The 18,512-nt window shown below is 34.6% G+C and overlaps 1 protein-coding gene across 1 annotated transcript; it reads left to right on the plus strand.

Moving 5' to 3' along the window:
- Positions 1-891: 891 nt before the first annotated feature.
- Positions 892-18,046, plus strand: LOC132714682 (uncharacterized; the record flags this gene model as incomplete). The annotated part of the gene is given in 2 exon segments (XM_060697591.1): positions 892-1,359; positions 17,861-18,046. A coding segment is annotated over 1 exon segment (181 nt), but the record flags the coding sequence as incomplete, so codon positions are not given.
- Positions 18,047-18,512: the final 466 nt, after the last annotated feature.

An 18,512-nucleotide genomic window follows, 5' to 3' on the forward strand; every position in this document is an offset into this window, starting at 1 on the left:
CATGGCCGCAAAGATAATGCTCTGACTGTCAAATTTAATGTGTTCTCCTAATTTAAGCTTGAAATTTTCTAAATATCCAATTTCATAATGACCATTTTGTACGATGTATAAAAATTATGTTACTTTTCTGATTACTTTATCATATAACGATATCCTCGACGTGGTAAGTTTTCGTTTTTGACAAGTTAAAAGATGCAAATACTCTACCTTCTGTATGACATTTCTCTTTTTTCGTATTGTCAGTTTCAACTATCATGTTTTGTAAATACATATGAGCCGCGTCACGACAAAACCAACATAGGATCCATGCTGTTCGCTATCAGTTCCTCTACTTGTAATAGAAGCATGGATCCTGATCAGACTGCGCGGATGCGCAGGCTGGTCTTGATCCATGCTGGTCGCAAACCCATTATGTTGGTTTTGTCGTGACGCGGCTCATATAGATTATCTGGATCTCTAGTATATTAAGACACGCGTCAGCAAGTTTAAATGTTGAACTAGGACGTTCTATACCACCTTTCAAAAAGTTGACTTGATCTTCATTCAATGTATTCAGCCATTAAGGGAAGGTTATTATGATCTTCTTAATTTGATCGATTTTTTCGACGATAATAGTGTACAGAAGGTTAAAGTATGAGGCCTGAGAAATTCTATTTTTGCAGTTTATGAAGCTTGGTGACCGAGATGGTTAATTAATTTTCACTTATTTAGCTTCAATTGGAAGCAGTACGTAGAATGAATCATGTGTGTACTCGAGCTTATAAACAATATCTTTGAATTCTGTTCGAAACATTGACACAATCAAGTAACTTTTTGGGAAGGATCTTCAGTGTATCCCGATGACGCAAGCACTTAATGTTTGATTGAGATCATATTGTTTTATGCAGTAAGCCTTGAAAATTGCTAACGGTTCTACACAGATGTCCGCTGTGATTGAAGTGGCATGCCCTCCAAAAGGCTAGAAACTCTCCTATTTGACAATGTGGGTTAAACTTTTAAGTAAAACGGGTGTTCGAACTTCCTGGTCTGTATCTGTTTCTGATTGGTGTAACTGATTTCGTACTCGTATGGATTACCTCCACTGATAAAATATTTACTGAATGTGTTCACCCAAACGTTTATTTTGCCCCTGTTTACATGTGTATTAAAATGTGTACATATATATACATATAATGTTGTGATTTATAAAGTAAACAAACCACTTAATAAGAGCTTAAAGTCGTACAGGGAATGTGATGACTAATTGTCAAATTGGAAAAAAAAGTTGGATAATTAAAAGTAACTAACCGGAAGTAAAAAAAGAAACACTTGCTTTCTTAATTGTTGGCATTAGCAATTTGGGATTATTACTAGTCGACGGTAAGTTGTAGTCTCTATGATTTCTTTATTTTTATATTTTAAAATTACGGGAATTTTTGCTTCTATATTAAACGGCTATTTTAACAAATGATAAACATGTTTCAGTTTCTACAGTATTATCTCGCCAAGATTTAAAGATCGTGTGGGACTTCGACACTCTAAATTTTGAAGTTTTAAGTTTGAGATAAGTGTACAATCTATTTCTATTCATTTTTAAAGAATCTTTAATTGAACGTATCTCAATGTTCGCATTCGTTTCATATTTTCGTTTCAAAATGTGTTTAAATACTGCACAAAATATTAAGTTTAATGCCTGTAAAAATGTTAGGACTAACTGGGACTCAAATATGGAAATCTTAAAATAACGTTCCGCAGTTCTTTCGATCGGTTATACACACATATATATATCACATATTTTTTCGCAAATTAATAAACCTGCCAACATTTTTCCAAAGTCACAACTTTGTATTTTTGTGTGTGTCTTTTTGTTGTCGTTTTTTTGTTATTTTTTTTTGTTCGCATTATAAAAATCATTTCACTTGTAAATACCTTATTCATAATAACACTTCTTGGTTTGTAATTGTACCATAAGACCTATAATATTCTTGATTGAAATATGAGAGTGAATCTTTTATCCATTCACATGGTAATATTCTTTCTAATTTCAAATATAAAATGTGTAAGGTATCAAATTCCTTTTCGAGCTGTGTAAATATTTAAACTGCGATAAACCTATACATGTATAGTATGTTAAATTTTAAACGATAATGAGCTCTTGTCACCTCTTTAAGGTAGTTACTACTCTTATTTCCCGCCACATGGGCATTTGTAATACGATCCTACTGTTTACAGGAGTAAAGAAAATGAGGGAAAAGAGCCACCAACACCCCCCCCCCCCCCCCCAAAAAAAAAAAAAAAAAAAATCATGACTTTTTATTCTTATGGAAGGCTGCACTTGAAATTTGAAGAAAAGACAGTGATACTATAAAATTAGTAATAAAACAAGGTTTGAAATGATGTCCATAAGTAGGTGCGCTACCTTAACGGTGATTACTGTAAAGCATGGGTAAAATGATACACTACATACACTACATACTTAAATGTTTCATAGAAATCATCAAACATAAGTAAAGGTAAATTAAGGGTAGATGAAAAAATCTGCGCAAGACTGTGACCACCTGTATTAAACGGCCATTCATTTAATTTACGATATACTGGTTGTAAATATCTTGACCACCTGAATCTTATGAAACGACCATTCATTTCACTGAATTTCCAAATACGCTTTTAGCGTTTATTGCAGATATTATTGTCAATATATTGGCCACTTGTATAAATCGACCATTCTTTTCATTTGGGGTCTCACTAAACGAAGTGTTGTTGTGTTTGTTTATATCTAGATTCCCCAGATCACCTGTATATTAATACGATTCATATAATTAAATTTGATATACTTGCTTTGTACTGCCACTTGTGTATAAAGACCGCCTCTAAATGAATCTGATTGTTGCCAATGAGAAAGCCTACAAACAGTTTTGAATTTTCTTATACATGTAAATAGATAATTATAATAGGCATAATTTTATAAGTCGTCTTGGGAACAGTTTCAATTTCATTTTAATATTAAAAGTATATGAAAAGTATAGTTTATCTAAAATAGTCATCAAATCAATTGTTCAATAAATTACATCAAATCAATTATTCAAGTGTTTAATATATTACTTTACTATCTGTAAATATACAGACGGATATTTGTTTATCGGGAAGAAAAGTCATATTTCATTTGTTATTAAACGTAGATCTTTGGGCCTTTTAATATCTGTTGGTAGTGGGTAAAGAGCATGCCTCCCCATGAATATCTGTTTATTTATGATGCAAACCAACGCATTTTTTATTTGGTGAATGTTTAAAGCTGTTCAGCTTTTCTTGCCACCATTTTAAACTAGCTAAAGAAAAAGAGCAAGGTCGGTATTTGTATTTATAGTGCAGAATATTATCGGTATGTAAAATTACCCAATTAGATAATCATCTATCATATCATTACACCACTAGATTTATATCATCCATGGTGTAATAGTAAATTATTACTCGTGAAATGTTAACTTTGATGTCCCGCCACGACTTAATATCCCGGGCGAAATTTATGTTAGTCATAGATCTTGGTTTATTTCATTGTATTTTGAAGTGTAAGCATCCAATGCATTTTGAATGCGTCATTTTATTAGTATTAAGGGAGGTATTTTATAATAATACATATTGTTTGTAGATGCTGCATTAAATTAATTGCTAACAGTGTAAATAAAATATATTTCAGACTGGGCATTATCTGTCATTTGCGTTTTGTGGTCAACAGAATAATTGATTAGAGTACTTGGTTATGTACATTGTAAAGTTGTAAAAATAAGATAAATTTGGTGTCACTAAAAGTTAGGTGTCCTTGGTGGTTATAACAAGAAACATTTACAAATGATCTATGAATTAAAATTTTGTTAGAAAAACAAAGTATGCGTTTTATATTTTAATATTTTTAGTTTGCATAACAACTATATGCTTTTGCGCCGCTATTACGATACATATTGAATTATGACAATAAATGAACTTGGCTAGGTGCTGGGGGGCGTGGACGGTAGTTTGCACTTTACAATACCGTCCATGAACAGGCTCAATCAAACCGTGCCTGCATCATTTTCAATTTTGCCGTGTTGGACTTTCTTTAGGGATTCTTATTTTCTCTATTTTATCGCCACATCAGCGTTGTTTGTGCCGTGTGGAGGTTGTAAAAAGTCGCCCCGTACATCCAATGTTATATTTCCGATCCTTAAAGATCGTTCAGCACGACATTATTGTTGTGCTTGTGGTAATTACGTTTTTTCTATTTGGCTATTTTCTTGTTGGGTGGTTCCAGTATTCCTCACTTGAATACTGCTGAATCACCCTTAGGATATGCATTAAAAAGTCTCTCAATTAACCCACTTTATTTACAAGTATCTAGATGGCAACTCTGTACACCTTACTGTCAATGATTATAAGTTTATACGTTGTTTTACTGAACATTGCATCAATTATTGCTCTACATGATTTATACATGGTCCCTATTATTTCTCTATACATATGTATACATAACTTCAATTAATTTTATACAACTATTTCTTTAATGGTAGGCCTATCTGATGTGGCTTTATTATACCTGAATATACAATGTATTTGTATTGGCGTTCCTGCATTAGATTATCAAAACTCACTAGGTGAATTTGAACTGCTGTCCAATTAAATGGCATATTATGCCTGAATATATATGTACAGCTTTTCCTCGAAATGGCATCTGGTGTTGTTTTATTATACCAGGATATAGTTGTACAGCTGTTCCCTTAATTTGCATCTGGTGATGTTTTTATGCATCGACATATTTGCACAGCTAGTATCAAATTGGAATCTGGATTTGTTTTATTCTACCGTGTTGAATGTGTACAGCTATTCATCAAAATGGCATCTGACAATGTTTTGTTATACCTTGTTTAAGGTGTGCCACCGACATCCGACGTTGTTTTATCATGCCTCGTTGTATGTGTACAGCTGTTCATCTAAAGGGCATCTAGTGTTGCCTTCTTGTTTTTGTACAGCCTTTTCTCTAAGTGACATCCATACCTCAATTTATGTATAAAGTTGTTCCTCTGAATGACATCTGGCGTTGTTGTATTGTGCCTTGCTGATTTTATCCAGCTTCCTTCTAACTGACATCTGGACTTGTTTTATATTTGTACAGCTGTTCCTCTTAATGACATCTGACAATGTTTAATGCAACGTTATATTTGTACAGGTGTTACTCAGATGGCGTTGTTTTATTTTACCTTGCTATATGTGTACAGATGTCCCTCAAAATGGCATCTAGTATTGTTGTATTATACCTCGTTTTAGGTGTATAGTGTTCCCTCTAGACTGTCCTACTGTTCACTGGTAATGTCACGGGCAAGATTATGGCTGATAACTGAAATCCGTGCTAAATGAGGGTCCACCAGTCCGTTAAGACACTAAATGCAGCTTTTCTGTCGAATACGGACCCCAGACATGTCACCAGGCATGCCCTTAAAGGTTAAATTGTGAAGCACAAAGAGGTAATAAATTACATCCGTGCAATTTCCACGGAGTATTACCCAAAGACATTGAGCCAAAAGTAGGTCAATGAAAACCTAAATTTACAGTAACCTGAGACAATATGAAAAGGGGGGAGGTACCAATGAATAGGACTTTTATGCCAGCTAAGGTCCTGCTTTTGAAGGGTCACTTGACGCTCACGCACCCTAGCAGTTTTTCCTCGTCACCCCTGCCTACTTTGTAGGGCCACTCCTCTCGGCTTTAGTCAGGACATCTGCAGCTGAGTCGATAATAGCTTAGCTCCCCATAACTGCAGGTGTAGTTTGGTCTCCAGAATCAGGACCTACCCTATATTTAACACAACAGCGTTTGGATCTTCACTTGTCCGTATGTCATCGGTACGGCATGCCGTTAGGGCCATCGCCTATGAGTGTGTTGATCTGAAACGCGATAGTCGATAGTACGATGGTGAAAACGCGAAATCACGAAACTACGATGGTGAAAACGCGATAGTACGATGATGAAAACGCGACAGTACGATACTACGATGATGAAAACGCGATAAGCTATCGTGTTTTTACCATCGTACTGTCGCGTTTTCACCATCGTAGTTTCGTGATTTTGTGTTTTCATCATCGTACTGTCGAGTATCGCGTTTCAGATTAACACATTCATAGGCGATGGCCCTAACGGCATTCCGGAATGCCGTTAGGGCCATCGCCTATGAATGTGTTAATCTGAAACGCGATAGTCGATAGTACGATGGTGAAAACACGAAATCACGAAACTACGATGGTGAAAACACGATAGTACGATGATGAAAACGCGATAGTACGATGATGAAAACACGACAGTACGATGGTGAAAACGCGATAGTACGATGATGAAAACACGACAGTACGATGATGAAAACGCGATAGTACGATGGTGAAAACGCAATAGTACGATGATGAAAACACGACAGTACGATGATGAAAAATCGAAATCACGAAATTACGATGGTGAAAACGCGACAGTACGATGGTGAAAACACGATAGTTTATCGCGTTTTCATCATCGTAGTATCGTACTGTCGCGTTTTCATCATCTTACTTTCGCGTTTTCATCATCGTACTTTCGCATTTTCACCATCGTAGTTTCGTGATTTCGCGTTTTCACCATCGTACTATCGACTATCGCGTTTCATATCAACACATTCATAGGCAATGGCCCTAACGGCATTCCGTACATCGGTGATAAATTAGCCGAGCTGGCAAATCTTTGCCTTCTCTGCGACTTGTACGTACCGAGGGGATGATTATAATTGTTTTGACAGGTTTTATAGCTAGCTTATTACGTTTGACTCATAGTGAATGATGAATAGCACCTTTTTACATTAATATTATTTGGCTGTGTTTACTGTTTAATGCAATTATTCGCTGTCAGGCTATCCAATTGCTTGAAAAGTACATTGTCATTTGTTAACCTAGTTTATACAAAAGAACGCATGGTTTGGTTTGTGAAACTGCTTGTGAGCAATTGACCAAGCTAGGAAAAAAGTGTAGGTAAATTTTTCACTGCTCAAAAGCTAAAGGTCTTTCTCACACATTCATCAAATCAAGTGACTGCGAATTTTAGCTGTTACATCTAGCCTAACTTACTGTCAATTTTATTTCATTACAAACAAGCCAGGTTTTTATGTACTCGTAAAATGGCTGCAGGGAATGGTGCACTACATACCTTTAAATGCTACCAGTTTAGATCTGCAAAGTTGTTGAATTTGAAGGGGAATCGTTACGGACACGAAAATTCCATTACATTCACACTAGTAGTGCTTGTTTTATACGGGTACGCTTTTAAAGGCAATGTCAGGAATCCGACACCATGTGTCATATTTATATATTAACAGTGCTGACACACGCGTAATTGTTTATCAGATTGCCTTAAACATTAATTAATTATATCCCGATCTAACGATAAATAAACTTTTAATAAGTAAATTACCAACAATAAGACATCAAATTTGAGCATAAGACATCAAATACATCAGACCAGTTACCAAATCTAACCAAAATAATAAAAACACACGTGTGAGCTTGCTTTACAACATTGTGCATGAAAAGGTGGCTATTGGAGCTTTAGAAGCAAAAACTATGTTCACAGCACTATTCAAATCGTCTCAAAAGAAAAAAAGATATACATTATAAATTTCTTCAACACGAACCTGTTTCCTAGTTTCTAGAAGTAAATTGAAAAAATCAGATGTTTTTTTTTATGACAATGCAATGCAACAACTCATACACTGATGGGTTTGTACAAATTGCAAAACAGTTCCGCTTTAATGGATAACTTGTTTACGCATGATTTTATTTTAGCCCGGTTCTACGATGTAAAGAGAAATTTAAAACAGGTCATGAGTGTAAAGCTTGTTTTTATGTATTTGTATTTTTATTGACGACTTACAAAATAAATCGTATCATTCAGCACTAAATTATGTGCTTATTCAGTCGAGCATCTATTTTTCATTGTCAGTGAAAAGCTTCACAATATCCGTTCTTATTAACAATGGAATCTTTAGCACGTTTTTACCTCCCTTTGGAGTGGCCGAGTGGTTAAAACAGCACGCTCCATTTTAATGCTAATTTTCATAAAAAATTTCGAAAATGTACTTAAAAGTAAAATATTGTGAAGTGTGAACAAGGAAAATAGTTTTCACATTGCAAACAGCTCTTACAACCTCATGTTAATTACCAAAAAAAGATAACAAAATATGCAAAAAAGCCCTTACTGTGTAAGTAAACGCAGTAGAAATATAACAAGTTAAAATGGTTTACAGCGGGGGAAATTTTTAAAAAATGTAAAGGTATTTTTCTTAAAATGAAGAGACTTCAGCGAACATCAAAATAAAAGTGACATATCAAGTTATGGAAGCCAGTTCTCTCAGTTTAACAAAGAGGAATATGAGTATATATGAAGATGCATGTAAACAGATAGAATGAAGTCCCTATGTCTATGCACATTTACTATATGTCCTGTTGGCCTTGACCAAAAAATGTTAGATAGGTAGAATTCATAAAGATGTCTCTTAAGTCTCGAAGTTAAGTTTAGTATTGGAATGAGTGACAGACACAAGTCCTAAAGTAAACAAAAGTTGTCAATCAATTCAGCCAGAGTACCCGGGATCGTATTAAAAAATATAGGGATCCCGGAAATTGACCAGTCTAAGCAGATGTTTTTCAGATAAGCCGGGATCGTATTAAAACATATAGGGATCCCGGGAAATGACCAGTTCAAGAATATAGTTTTCAGAAAAGCCGGGATCGTATTAAATATATATAGATCCCAGGAATTGGCCAGTTCAAGAATATAGTTTTCAGAAAAGCTGGGATCGTATAAAAACATATAGGGATCCCGTGATTTGACCAATTCAAGAATATAGTCTTTGATTTTTCCAATTAATTAGGCATATAATTATAAGTATTGTGATTTCCGCATTTTAAGTTTGTTAATAAATAGCTCTAAATATATCTATATCCTAAGTTAAATTAATTTAACGTTCATTACATACAATAAAAAAGCTAAACGTTTAATGGCCTTTCATTACCACAATAATCAACACAAATATAGTTTATTAGTTTTTCCTCTATATGTAATTCGATCCCGGAATCCCCCCACCACCTGTAAATACATACACTTAATACCGGAAAGGATAAAATGACCGGAAAAAAAAGAAAAAGAAAAAAATGCACAGACTTATGTTAATTAACCAAACGAAAACTTACTACAGAGAAAACAGGTGAAATCGCTCAATCAAAAGTCAGTGTAAGTATGATTTATTGAAAAGAATTTATGAAAACAAACATTTTAATCATCATTATATCTTTGCGCTCAAAGCAATACTTGCTGCTTTTTAAAAATGGCGTGAAAATTGATGTTTTTTTGACGCTATGTAAGATTAAATTTGATTGGCTAAATAATTTTGGATTCCAGCCCTGACAGATAATTTTTGTAGAAAGCTGGAAGCCAAGCTTCGATTAAATTTTTCGATGGATTCGGAGTTTTAGGTTGTTTCTCAGTAAAATCCCAACGTAACGATCCGCCATAGCGTCTTTGGATTTTTTTATGTGAGAAAGATATCCAGCTAGCCTTCAGAACGTCGATGGTCCTACTTTGGTGCCGGATTGTGCCTGAAATAATGCAAAGAGGGGCACCTGAGATCTTCATCCACCAATAAAGCTGGAAAGTCGACAAGCGACCTAAAATGTGAAACTAATAAACAGCAACAACAACAAATAAAAAAATAATCTCACTTTGCGCAAATGAAAACTATGCACGCCATTGGTATGACTAGGCACTTTCGGATATGCCATGGATACATATTTTTAAAAGCTTCGGGCATTTCTTTTGTGTTTTAATCTAATTCTTTTTTATATGTTGAGCTCTTGACTCCACTATTGCACCACGTGAACATGTAATAAACATGTACATATTTCATACAAAGTTCAAATCTTCATAATTATAAACAGGTCTTAATGTACCTTAATGAAAGTTTCAAAAACAATATTACAGGGGTGTCAAGTTTTTTTTTCTTGAAATAAATTATAAGATTCACTTCCGGCTTTTGTGAAGTCACGCTTATAATTAGACCTTCAAATCAATATGTGTTTTATCACGCTGCATTTTGTTCCATACATTTTGTTTACGTTCGCAGTTTTTTTTCTATAAGGAAATTTAATTTTCTGCGTGTACAAATGCCTGAACTTATCTGAAAGACCATCTCGGAATGAAACTTAAATTGTGACAAATGAAACTGGCTGTGCTCTACCAGAAAGTAATTCGATAAGGAAAAAATACTTCTTCTGTTAAAATTTAATTTATCACTGAAGGGGACATATTTCGCCGTCACTTAACTTTTAATAGCATTGGTCATTTGGCTTCATGAAAGTCCAACAGTGTGTTTCTTTTTGCTTGTTACAAATATTACTTTTTCACATTGAAACAATGGCATTAAGTTGCTCATTCAACATGCTAAGTTGAAATCTTTATATTAATTTATATAACCCCTGCCCCAAATAATATTAAAGAATACCTACTAATCACAAAAAGTAGTTCCATCTCCAAATTCACACAGGGAGGGGTTAAGAGTTATGGGTGAAGTAGAACTATATTTAATATCAGGACAAAAGCTAGATCATAGTCAAAAACTAGTTTAAACAAAGGCACATTGTCGCAATATACGCCCGTCACAGACGCTTTTGACAGAGATGTGGGCATTATGGATATGGATATAGGAGATATTCCCCGGAAAATATCTGGATATATTTTCATTTCTAGAGATTTTTTTATCTGAACTTTGACCCATATGTGTGACCTTGACCGCAGGTGCCTAAATTTTGTATGCGACACTCCGGCTCACAATAGTGAACATTTGTGCCAAGTTATATTGAAATCCCTCTATGCATGTAGAAGTTTTGCTCCGGACAAACTTTTTTCAATGACATCTAAGTGTGACCTTGACCTTTGACGCTTGGTTCATGCGCGGGACACGGCTTCTCATAGTGGTTAAATTTCTATGAAGTTTCAATAAAAAAATCCTCCATGAGTGTAGGAGATATTCTCCGTACAAAAATCGGACGCCGACCGCCCGCCAGGAAAGAACTATAATGCAATGTGACCCGTTTTTCAAACGTGCGAATAAAAACGACTGACAGCACTTCCCCATTTCATCTAAAACTTGCAGTTTGACAAGAGTTTCTGCAATAATGTCAGGCGTTTGATAGTTGAGTAAGCATTTTAGAGTATGTCAAAGTGACACTTGGCTGTGACGAAACTGTATATACCGATATAATCGGAATATGAACGTTTTGATAAGCAGATATGATTAACTAATTACACAAATGCAAGAACAGAATTGTAAAATGAAGTTCATGGACGTTTAAAAATAGAAAGAAAAAAAATTATCGAAACCCGAAACTTGATATCTACGAATACATCGCTACAATGGAATGCGAGGCGATAAATAATTTATAATTCGCGTTCGGATAGTTGAATATTTTTCTATTAAAACAGGAAGTTTATATATATCATATATTTGTCTTGACACGGAAGAAGCGTTCCAGTACCTCCTTTTTTGCTTTTGCTTTGTTATTGTTTTCTTAAATACTATATTTTATGTGCTATAACGAAGGTACAACCCCGTATATCTGTTTACGTTTTCTCGGTATATGTATATTCTTACTTTCAATACAGCTCTGTCCGATTGATTTAAAAATAGTTTTAAACTCTGAAAACGGTCAGTGAGATCTTATTATCAAATGAACAACAATTATACACTACCATAAAGTTAACAAAATGGCCTTCTGTTTTTGTATGGTTGACCTTAGTTCCAAGTTATATATATATTGATAGATGTTCTTTTGCGTCGACAGTTTTTACGTTACTCATAGAGGATATTGAATGAGTGCGGGTCCGATAGTGAATACTTGTAGCGCCGATATATGTCCAAACGTCGAAAAATGTCCAAACGACGATAAATGTCCAAAAATTGACGATAAATGTCTCAATCGCCGATAAATGTCCAAAACTCCTTTAACGATAAATGTCCAAAAATTAACGAAAAATGTCGCAACAAATTAGGTGCTCATAAATGTCCAAATCGGTTAACGATAAATGTCTCAACTTTTCATATGTTAATTTGTAATTTATTGTATTGGATACTGTAACAGTCTATCCAACTAACCCGTGATTTTACCCTCTGGTTTACCCCCGACGTAAAATGTATCATACATTATTGTGCATGACCAGTTGCAGATCCGGATGGGGCGCGGGGGGTATGTGCCTTCTTAACTCACCGACGCAATACGTTTTAGCATTGTTTGTGTTCTTCAATATTTTTGTGCCCCATATAGCGTTGCCATTGTCCGTCCGAGTGTCTAAGTGTCCGTCCCGAAAGTTTGTGAATGGTATAGGGGCGTGGACAGAGTTGCATATTCCTTTACTGTCAAGTGGTCAAAAGTTAAGAAAAATATGCAACTCTATCTGGCAAACAAAGCAGTTAACCTGTATAAACCATGTGAGCTAATCAAGGGGTTAACTGCATTAACAGTTAAAATCTGACCTACTGATTCAACAGCGAACAGTGCAGACCTTGACAGGATGACGCATTTGCTTGTCGGGGGATATGGTTCGACAATGGTCGTTTTAAGCATATACGCAACACGTGTTAAATGGGTTTTGTGACTTTTCTCTTAAGTGCTGCGAAGACGGTCTATCATGCTACATTGATTTAAGACATTTGTATTTGATTATTACTCATTCGCGCGTGGTGGACTGAACGCCACTGCGGGGCCACCGCCTTACAAATACAGAGTTTTGAAAGGCTACTTACATGTGAGGGTATTCGCTATTAAACACCAGTAATTGGTAGTTAAGGTTTTGTATGTCCCTACAGTGTGGCACTTTCAAGATCAACCTACATGGTTATACATGAATATAATGTATATATAATCAAGTAAATGTTCAACTAAATAAGGGGAAGTAACTGCTATATTACCATTTTACAGCTTCTGATTGGCTATAATTATTTCGTGGGAACAAGATATTATCTCGTGGGAACAAGATAATTATTTCGTGGGAACAAGATAATATCTCGTGGGAACAAGATAATAACTTGTGGGAACAAGATAATTTCTCGTGTGATCAAGATAAATAAAGACATCCATGTGTCACATCTGTGCCACCGTAATAGACACTTGACGTAATAGTATGTTTTCTTGCTGTGCTTGTTGGATACAAACATGTACATTTAAAAATACTTATATGTCAAATATTAACTTAACAATATTATATAAGTAACACATGGCTGTCATTTTGCATTATGCTAACTGGTTACTAAAGCAATTATCGTTTTTATCAATACAGAGTTATGTAAGAGTTATGTACCCCAGGGTGATATAAGAAATATTCCCCGGGTAATATATTCTAGGAGGGTGATATTCGATCAGAACACATTGAAGGCCTATGGGAGTTTTACATTGAAGGATATATTGAGGTATAATAATATAAATAGCATATTGCTGTCGGGGTGATAGAGGATATTGTCAACCCGAGAAGTTGTATATTACCCCGAGGTGCAGCCGAGGGTAATATGCCAGTTCAAGGGTTGGCAATATCCTCTATCACCCCGACGGCCATATGTTATTTATTTTATTATACCGACAAAAACCTTAGGTTCCAAAACATTCATAAGAGAAAATACAGGTCAACACTTCAAAATTACAGCGATTTTGATATGTAAACACAAAAATGTATTGATAAAAACAAGACAAACAGACAGACAGACATCGCACGGTTTCGCACGAACTTTTCGCTTTCCACGTGGGATTCTTTGCTAAATAAAGATTTTTTATAAACTATTTAAATTGTATTAGTATGTATATTTTTGCATTATGTTAACTGGTTACTAAGGCATTATCGCTATTATGAATACAGAGTTATGTAAGAGTTATGTGCCCCAGGGTGATATAAGAAATATTCCCCGGGGAATATATTCTAGGAGGGTGATATTCGATCAGAACACATTGTAGGCCTATGGGAGTTTTACATTGAAGGATATATTGAGGTATAATAATATATAATTAACACATGATTGTCGGGGTGATAGACGAGAACTGGTATATTACACCAAGGCGCAGCCGAGGGTAATATGCCAGTTCAAGGGTTGGCAATATCCTCTATCACCCAACACCCATGTGTTATTTATTTTATCATACCGAAATAAACTCTTAGGTCAGCAGTCTTTGCCTGAAAGAAAATACAGATCATCACTTCACAATTATAGCGATTTTGATCTGTAAATGTTCGATATACACAAAAATAGTATAATGTATATAGATAAAAACAAGAGACAGACAGACAGACTAGGAAATCAATAATTTTATGCTTACAGGGTACTAAGGCATTATCGCTTTATGAATGAGTTATGTAAGAGTTTTGTGCTCCAAGGTGATATAAGAAATATTCCCCTGGGAATATATTCTAGGAGGGTGATATTCGATCAGAACACATTGTAGCCCTATGGGAGTTTTACATTGAAGGATATATTGAGGTATAATAATATAAAATGTTTAAATGACACCATCAATATAGCAATTTTAATGTTACTATTCGAATGCTGTGTAATATTTATTTTAATCTGTTGACAAAAACCTTTAACATTTCTTCTCCATTCGACAAACGTTATTTTGAAATAATCACAATTTGTCAATGAATAATAGGTGTTTGTGTGTAACGTATGTGATATATAATCGATATAATATGTACCCCTGTGCATCCAAGTGTCGTTGACGTTCAGCATCATCAGATGAGATTTCAAGACACAATTATATGAATATTCAAGTACCAATCTAATAGTAACAACCATTTTTGTACGTAAAGACAAATTCATCAACTGTTAAGAAAATTATTAGTTTATGTGCATCAACTGAATGAATGAATATGGTAGAAATAAGCATACCTCTTTTTCTGTCCAAAATGTTTCACATTTTCAAGTTATATTAGTGTTCACTATTAATCAAACTGCGCTTTAGTCGCGAAAATAACTCAAAACCTGATTAATACATTCTCAAAAAACGTACAATAAATTAATTCTGTCGATAGACTTCAGCAATTTGATGGTAGAAGCAAGAATATAATTTAAATATAGATGAATTATTATTGTACACAGACCACTTGCTCATTAGTCAACGTTTTATTCTACAAATCATAAAAAAATCAAATCAAAAGTACATGTACAAATGATGTCTGTACCAAACTCATATTTATGATACTTTCAAATCAATACTTATCTTGAAATCCAATTGATATACATAATGAATTATGTAATTATTGTATATTTTATTGAACAGATCACCTATAACAGTGATTTTACGGGTGATTTGCTACTCAAACCTTTCTCGGGTAAGTCGAGGAGGACTTTCAAATATGAAAACCAATTCTACACTTGAGTTCACCTTGACCAAGGCGTCGTCAATTCGTCCTTAAGGAAACCTTTCCCGAGTTTGAGTGGAGGTTGAGTTCGAGTGACGACACTGAATATAGCTATAAGTGTAGAGTAGCGCAATGCAGATGTTAACAAGATATGTTTGTAAAACATATATGCCCCCTTAAACACAGCCAAATTAATATTATAACATTAGATTTTTAAATGTGTATAAAAAATGCATAGTAATTTGTTATGGAATACATGTATATCATTGCCATGGGGCAGAACCAATATGACCCATGGGTCCATGAATTTTAAGTGTCCGATGTAAAGCACCAGTACAATGCACCTCGGTTTAACTTATTTTTTTCCCTTTTAATAGTAAGGGAGATAGACTGTATCCAACAATCAACTTATTTTCAAATACATTTTTTAAACTTTTTTAACAATCTCACAAGCATCCCCGCTAGAGTCCCGGTGGTCGGTCGGGTGATCCAGGAACGACCGGGGTACGTCCGTAACTCTGTCGCAAACGTCCGGGATGATCAAGGGCTCTGCCGGGCTCTACCGGTGATTGTTGGCACTCTATCTGACCGTACCGGGGCTCTTGCCGGGATCACCCGGGACTCTGCCGACATCATCCGGGGCTGTGCTAGCATGGATCTCAGCTTTTATGATCTCTTTGATCGAAGACTTAACAGCGTTTGAATATCGTGTTAGGTCATCCGTCGTCCACTTACTATCTGCATTATCCGTAGTTTCAACTGGACTCTGCATGGATGGCCCGGAGTTCATCCTGGTTGTTATAAGTATGGAAATTGGGTATCGCCGTAGTTTTACCGGGGTTATTGAGACTGCAACAATATTTTCATCCCGGATCGTCTGGGGTGGTCCTGGGCTTTGCCGGGATGCTGGTGAGAACGCTACTTAAATCGGTACTTTTAATCCCTATGGAAACCTTTATAACTGGCTGATGCATTACTGTTGATCATAGTTTGTTTATTTGTTTGTTTCATGTTACGCCTTTTCCCAACAGTATTTCAGTCATATAGGCGGGTGTTGATCATAGAAAAGATCATAGAAATAAGTGCAATTAACATATGAAAAGTTGAGACATTTATCGTTAACCGATTTGGACATTTATGAGCACCTAATTTGTTGCGACATTTTTCGTTAATTTTTGGACATTTATCGTTAAAGAAGTTTTGGACATTTATCGGCGATTGAGACATTTATCGTCAATTTTTGGACATTTATCGTCGTTTGGACATTTTTCGACGTTTGGACATATATCGGCGCTACAAATACTACTGAACGAGTTGAATAAAAATATGCATGTATTATTATGCGAGCCTCTGGCGATCATAAATTGATTTTATTCAACGAGTTCAATAAATTTAATATCGATATCTACACGAATATAATATTTTATCATATACTTCTAAATGAAATATTGAGATACAAACGTATTTTCATTCTCCGTATTTTCACTGTAGACTAAAATTTCATTTTTTTTCACTACAGTAAACCATACTTTCCGTATTTTCACTGATGTCTTGCCGGACTACTTTCTTCTAAATTCAGCCAATACACAAAATTTAAGGGAAAATCTTTCAAATTGTAAGGTCAAAAATAAAAAAGAAAAAAAAAGAAAGAAAAAAAAAGAAGAAGACAAAAATGTATATAATAAACAGAAAATTATAGTTTTTTTCCCCATAAATACAAGATTCATTTTCATCTTGTGGTATGAAAATTATCATATTTCACTCGTGGCTACATCCACTCATGAAATATGTATTTTAATACCACTCGATAAAAATAAATCCTGTATTTATAGAAAAAACTTAAATATCTTCTATTTTCTTCATCACACACCTAAAGTACGAACTGTTTACAGGATAAAACACTCATTTTTCAGTGACGCGCATAAAAGGTAACGATAACATTCTCACGTCTTTACGGTATGTTTGTTTGTTTGTATAACGCAGATGACGTCACGTTAAAATAAATTATATTCACGGGCGTGTAATACCTTTTCTGCGGAGTCGCAAAAGCGGCACGGGTGATAAAAGATTACATGTCATGTAATCATAAAAACATGTTTTAAGACTTGAATTGATGAGTTATTTTTCCTGTTAACACAATTTATGGACTTTCGTCAAGGACGCATTGGAACGCATTCAGTGTAAAATGATTTAACACTTCTAAGATAATATTGTTTATTCATTGAAGCTATATGTACCACTAACAGTGTACTTGGAGAATGATATCATTTAAATGAAAATAGTGTTGAAGCCTATAGATTTCTTCTAGAAGTTTTGAAAAACAATGCATTTTTTTGTATTTTAACCCTGTCTGCATTTTATCACCTCTAATTGTTGCACACATTGCTCTTGGTGGCCATTTTTCTTTACAGTTTTTTCACCCTTGTTTTATTAATTATTACAGTGAAAATGTCTAACACTACAGTAGCTCCAACACCAGACACCAGAACGCCCGCCAAGACAACAACCGAGTTAATTCCCACAACAAACTCTACTGACAGTTTTACCAACGGTACAGTTACCACTGAAATAACCACAACTATAAAAGAAACAACGAGCCAGTTTCCTGCAACCACAACAAATACCACAGGTCAAGGAGTAGAACTTGCCGATAACGATGGTATGTTTATTACTGGCATAATATATCCTAAAGTAAAAGCTATTGAGGGCTTTAAAATCCCGTTCATGTGTAATTTATAGATGGTATATCAAATACTTGATCTGTCAATATCAAAAGATAATACATGAATATAAATGTTGGGATCATAGTTTTAAATTTGAACTTAATGCTCAAAATTTGGCGCACGATTTAAATGGCAAAAAAATATCTTGTCACTGCGTACTGAATCTCTAAAAAAATCTCCTCAGAATACAATGCAATAAAGACTATAATAATAATAATAATAAAAATAATAATAATAATAATAATAATAATAATAATAATAATAATAATAATAATAATAATAATTTCAAACACTAATATTCAATATCAATGAATCCATTTTAGATACTAAAAGAGGTCAGTTCAATAATTTTATCTTTAAAAATATTCTGGC

Source organism: Ruditapes philippinarum, unplaced genomic scaffold, assembly GCF_026571515.1.
Source record: "Ruditapes philippinarum isolate M1 unplaced genomic scaffold, ASM2657151v2 ctg14531_1_1_1_1, whole genome shotgun sequence".
NCBI lineage: Eukaryota > Metazoa > Mollusca > Bivalvia > Venerida > Veneridae > Ruditapes > Ruditapes philippinarum.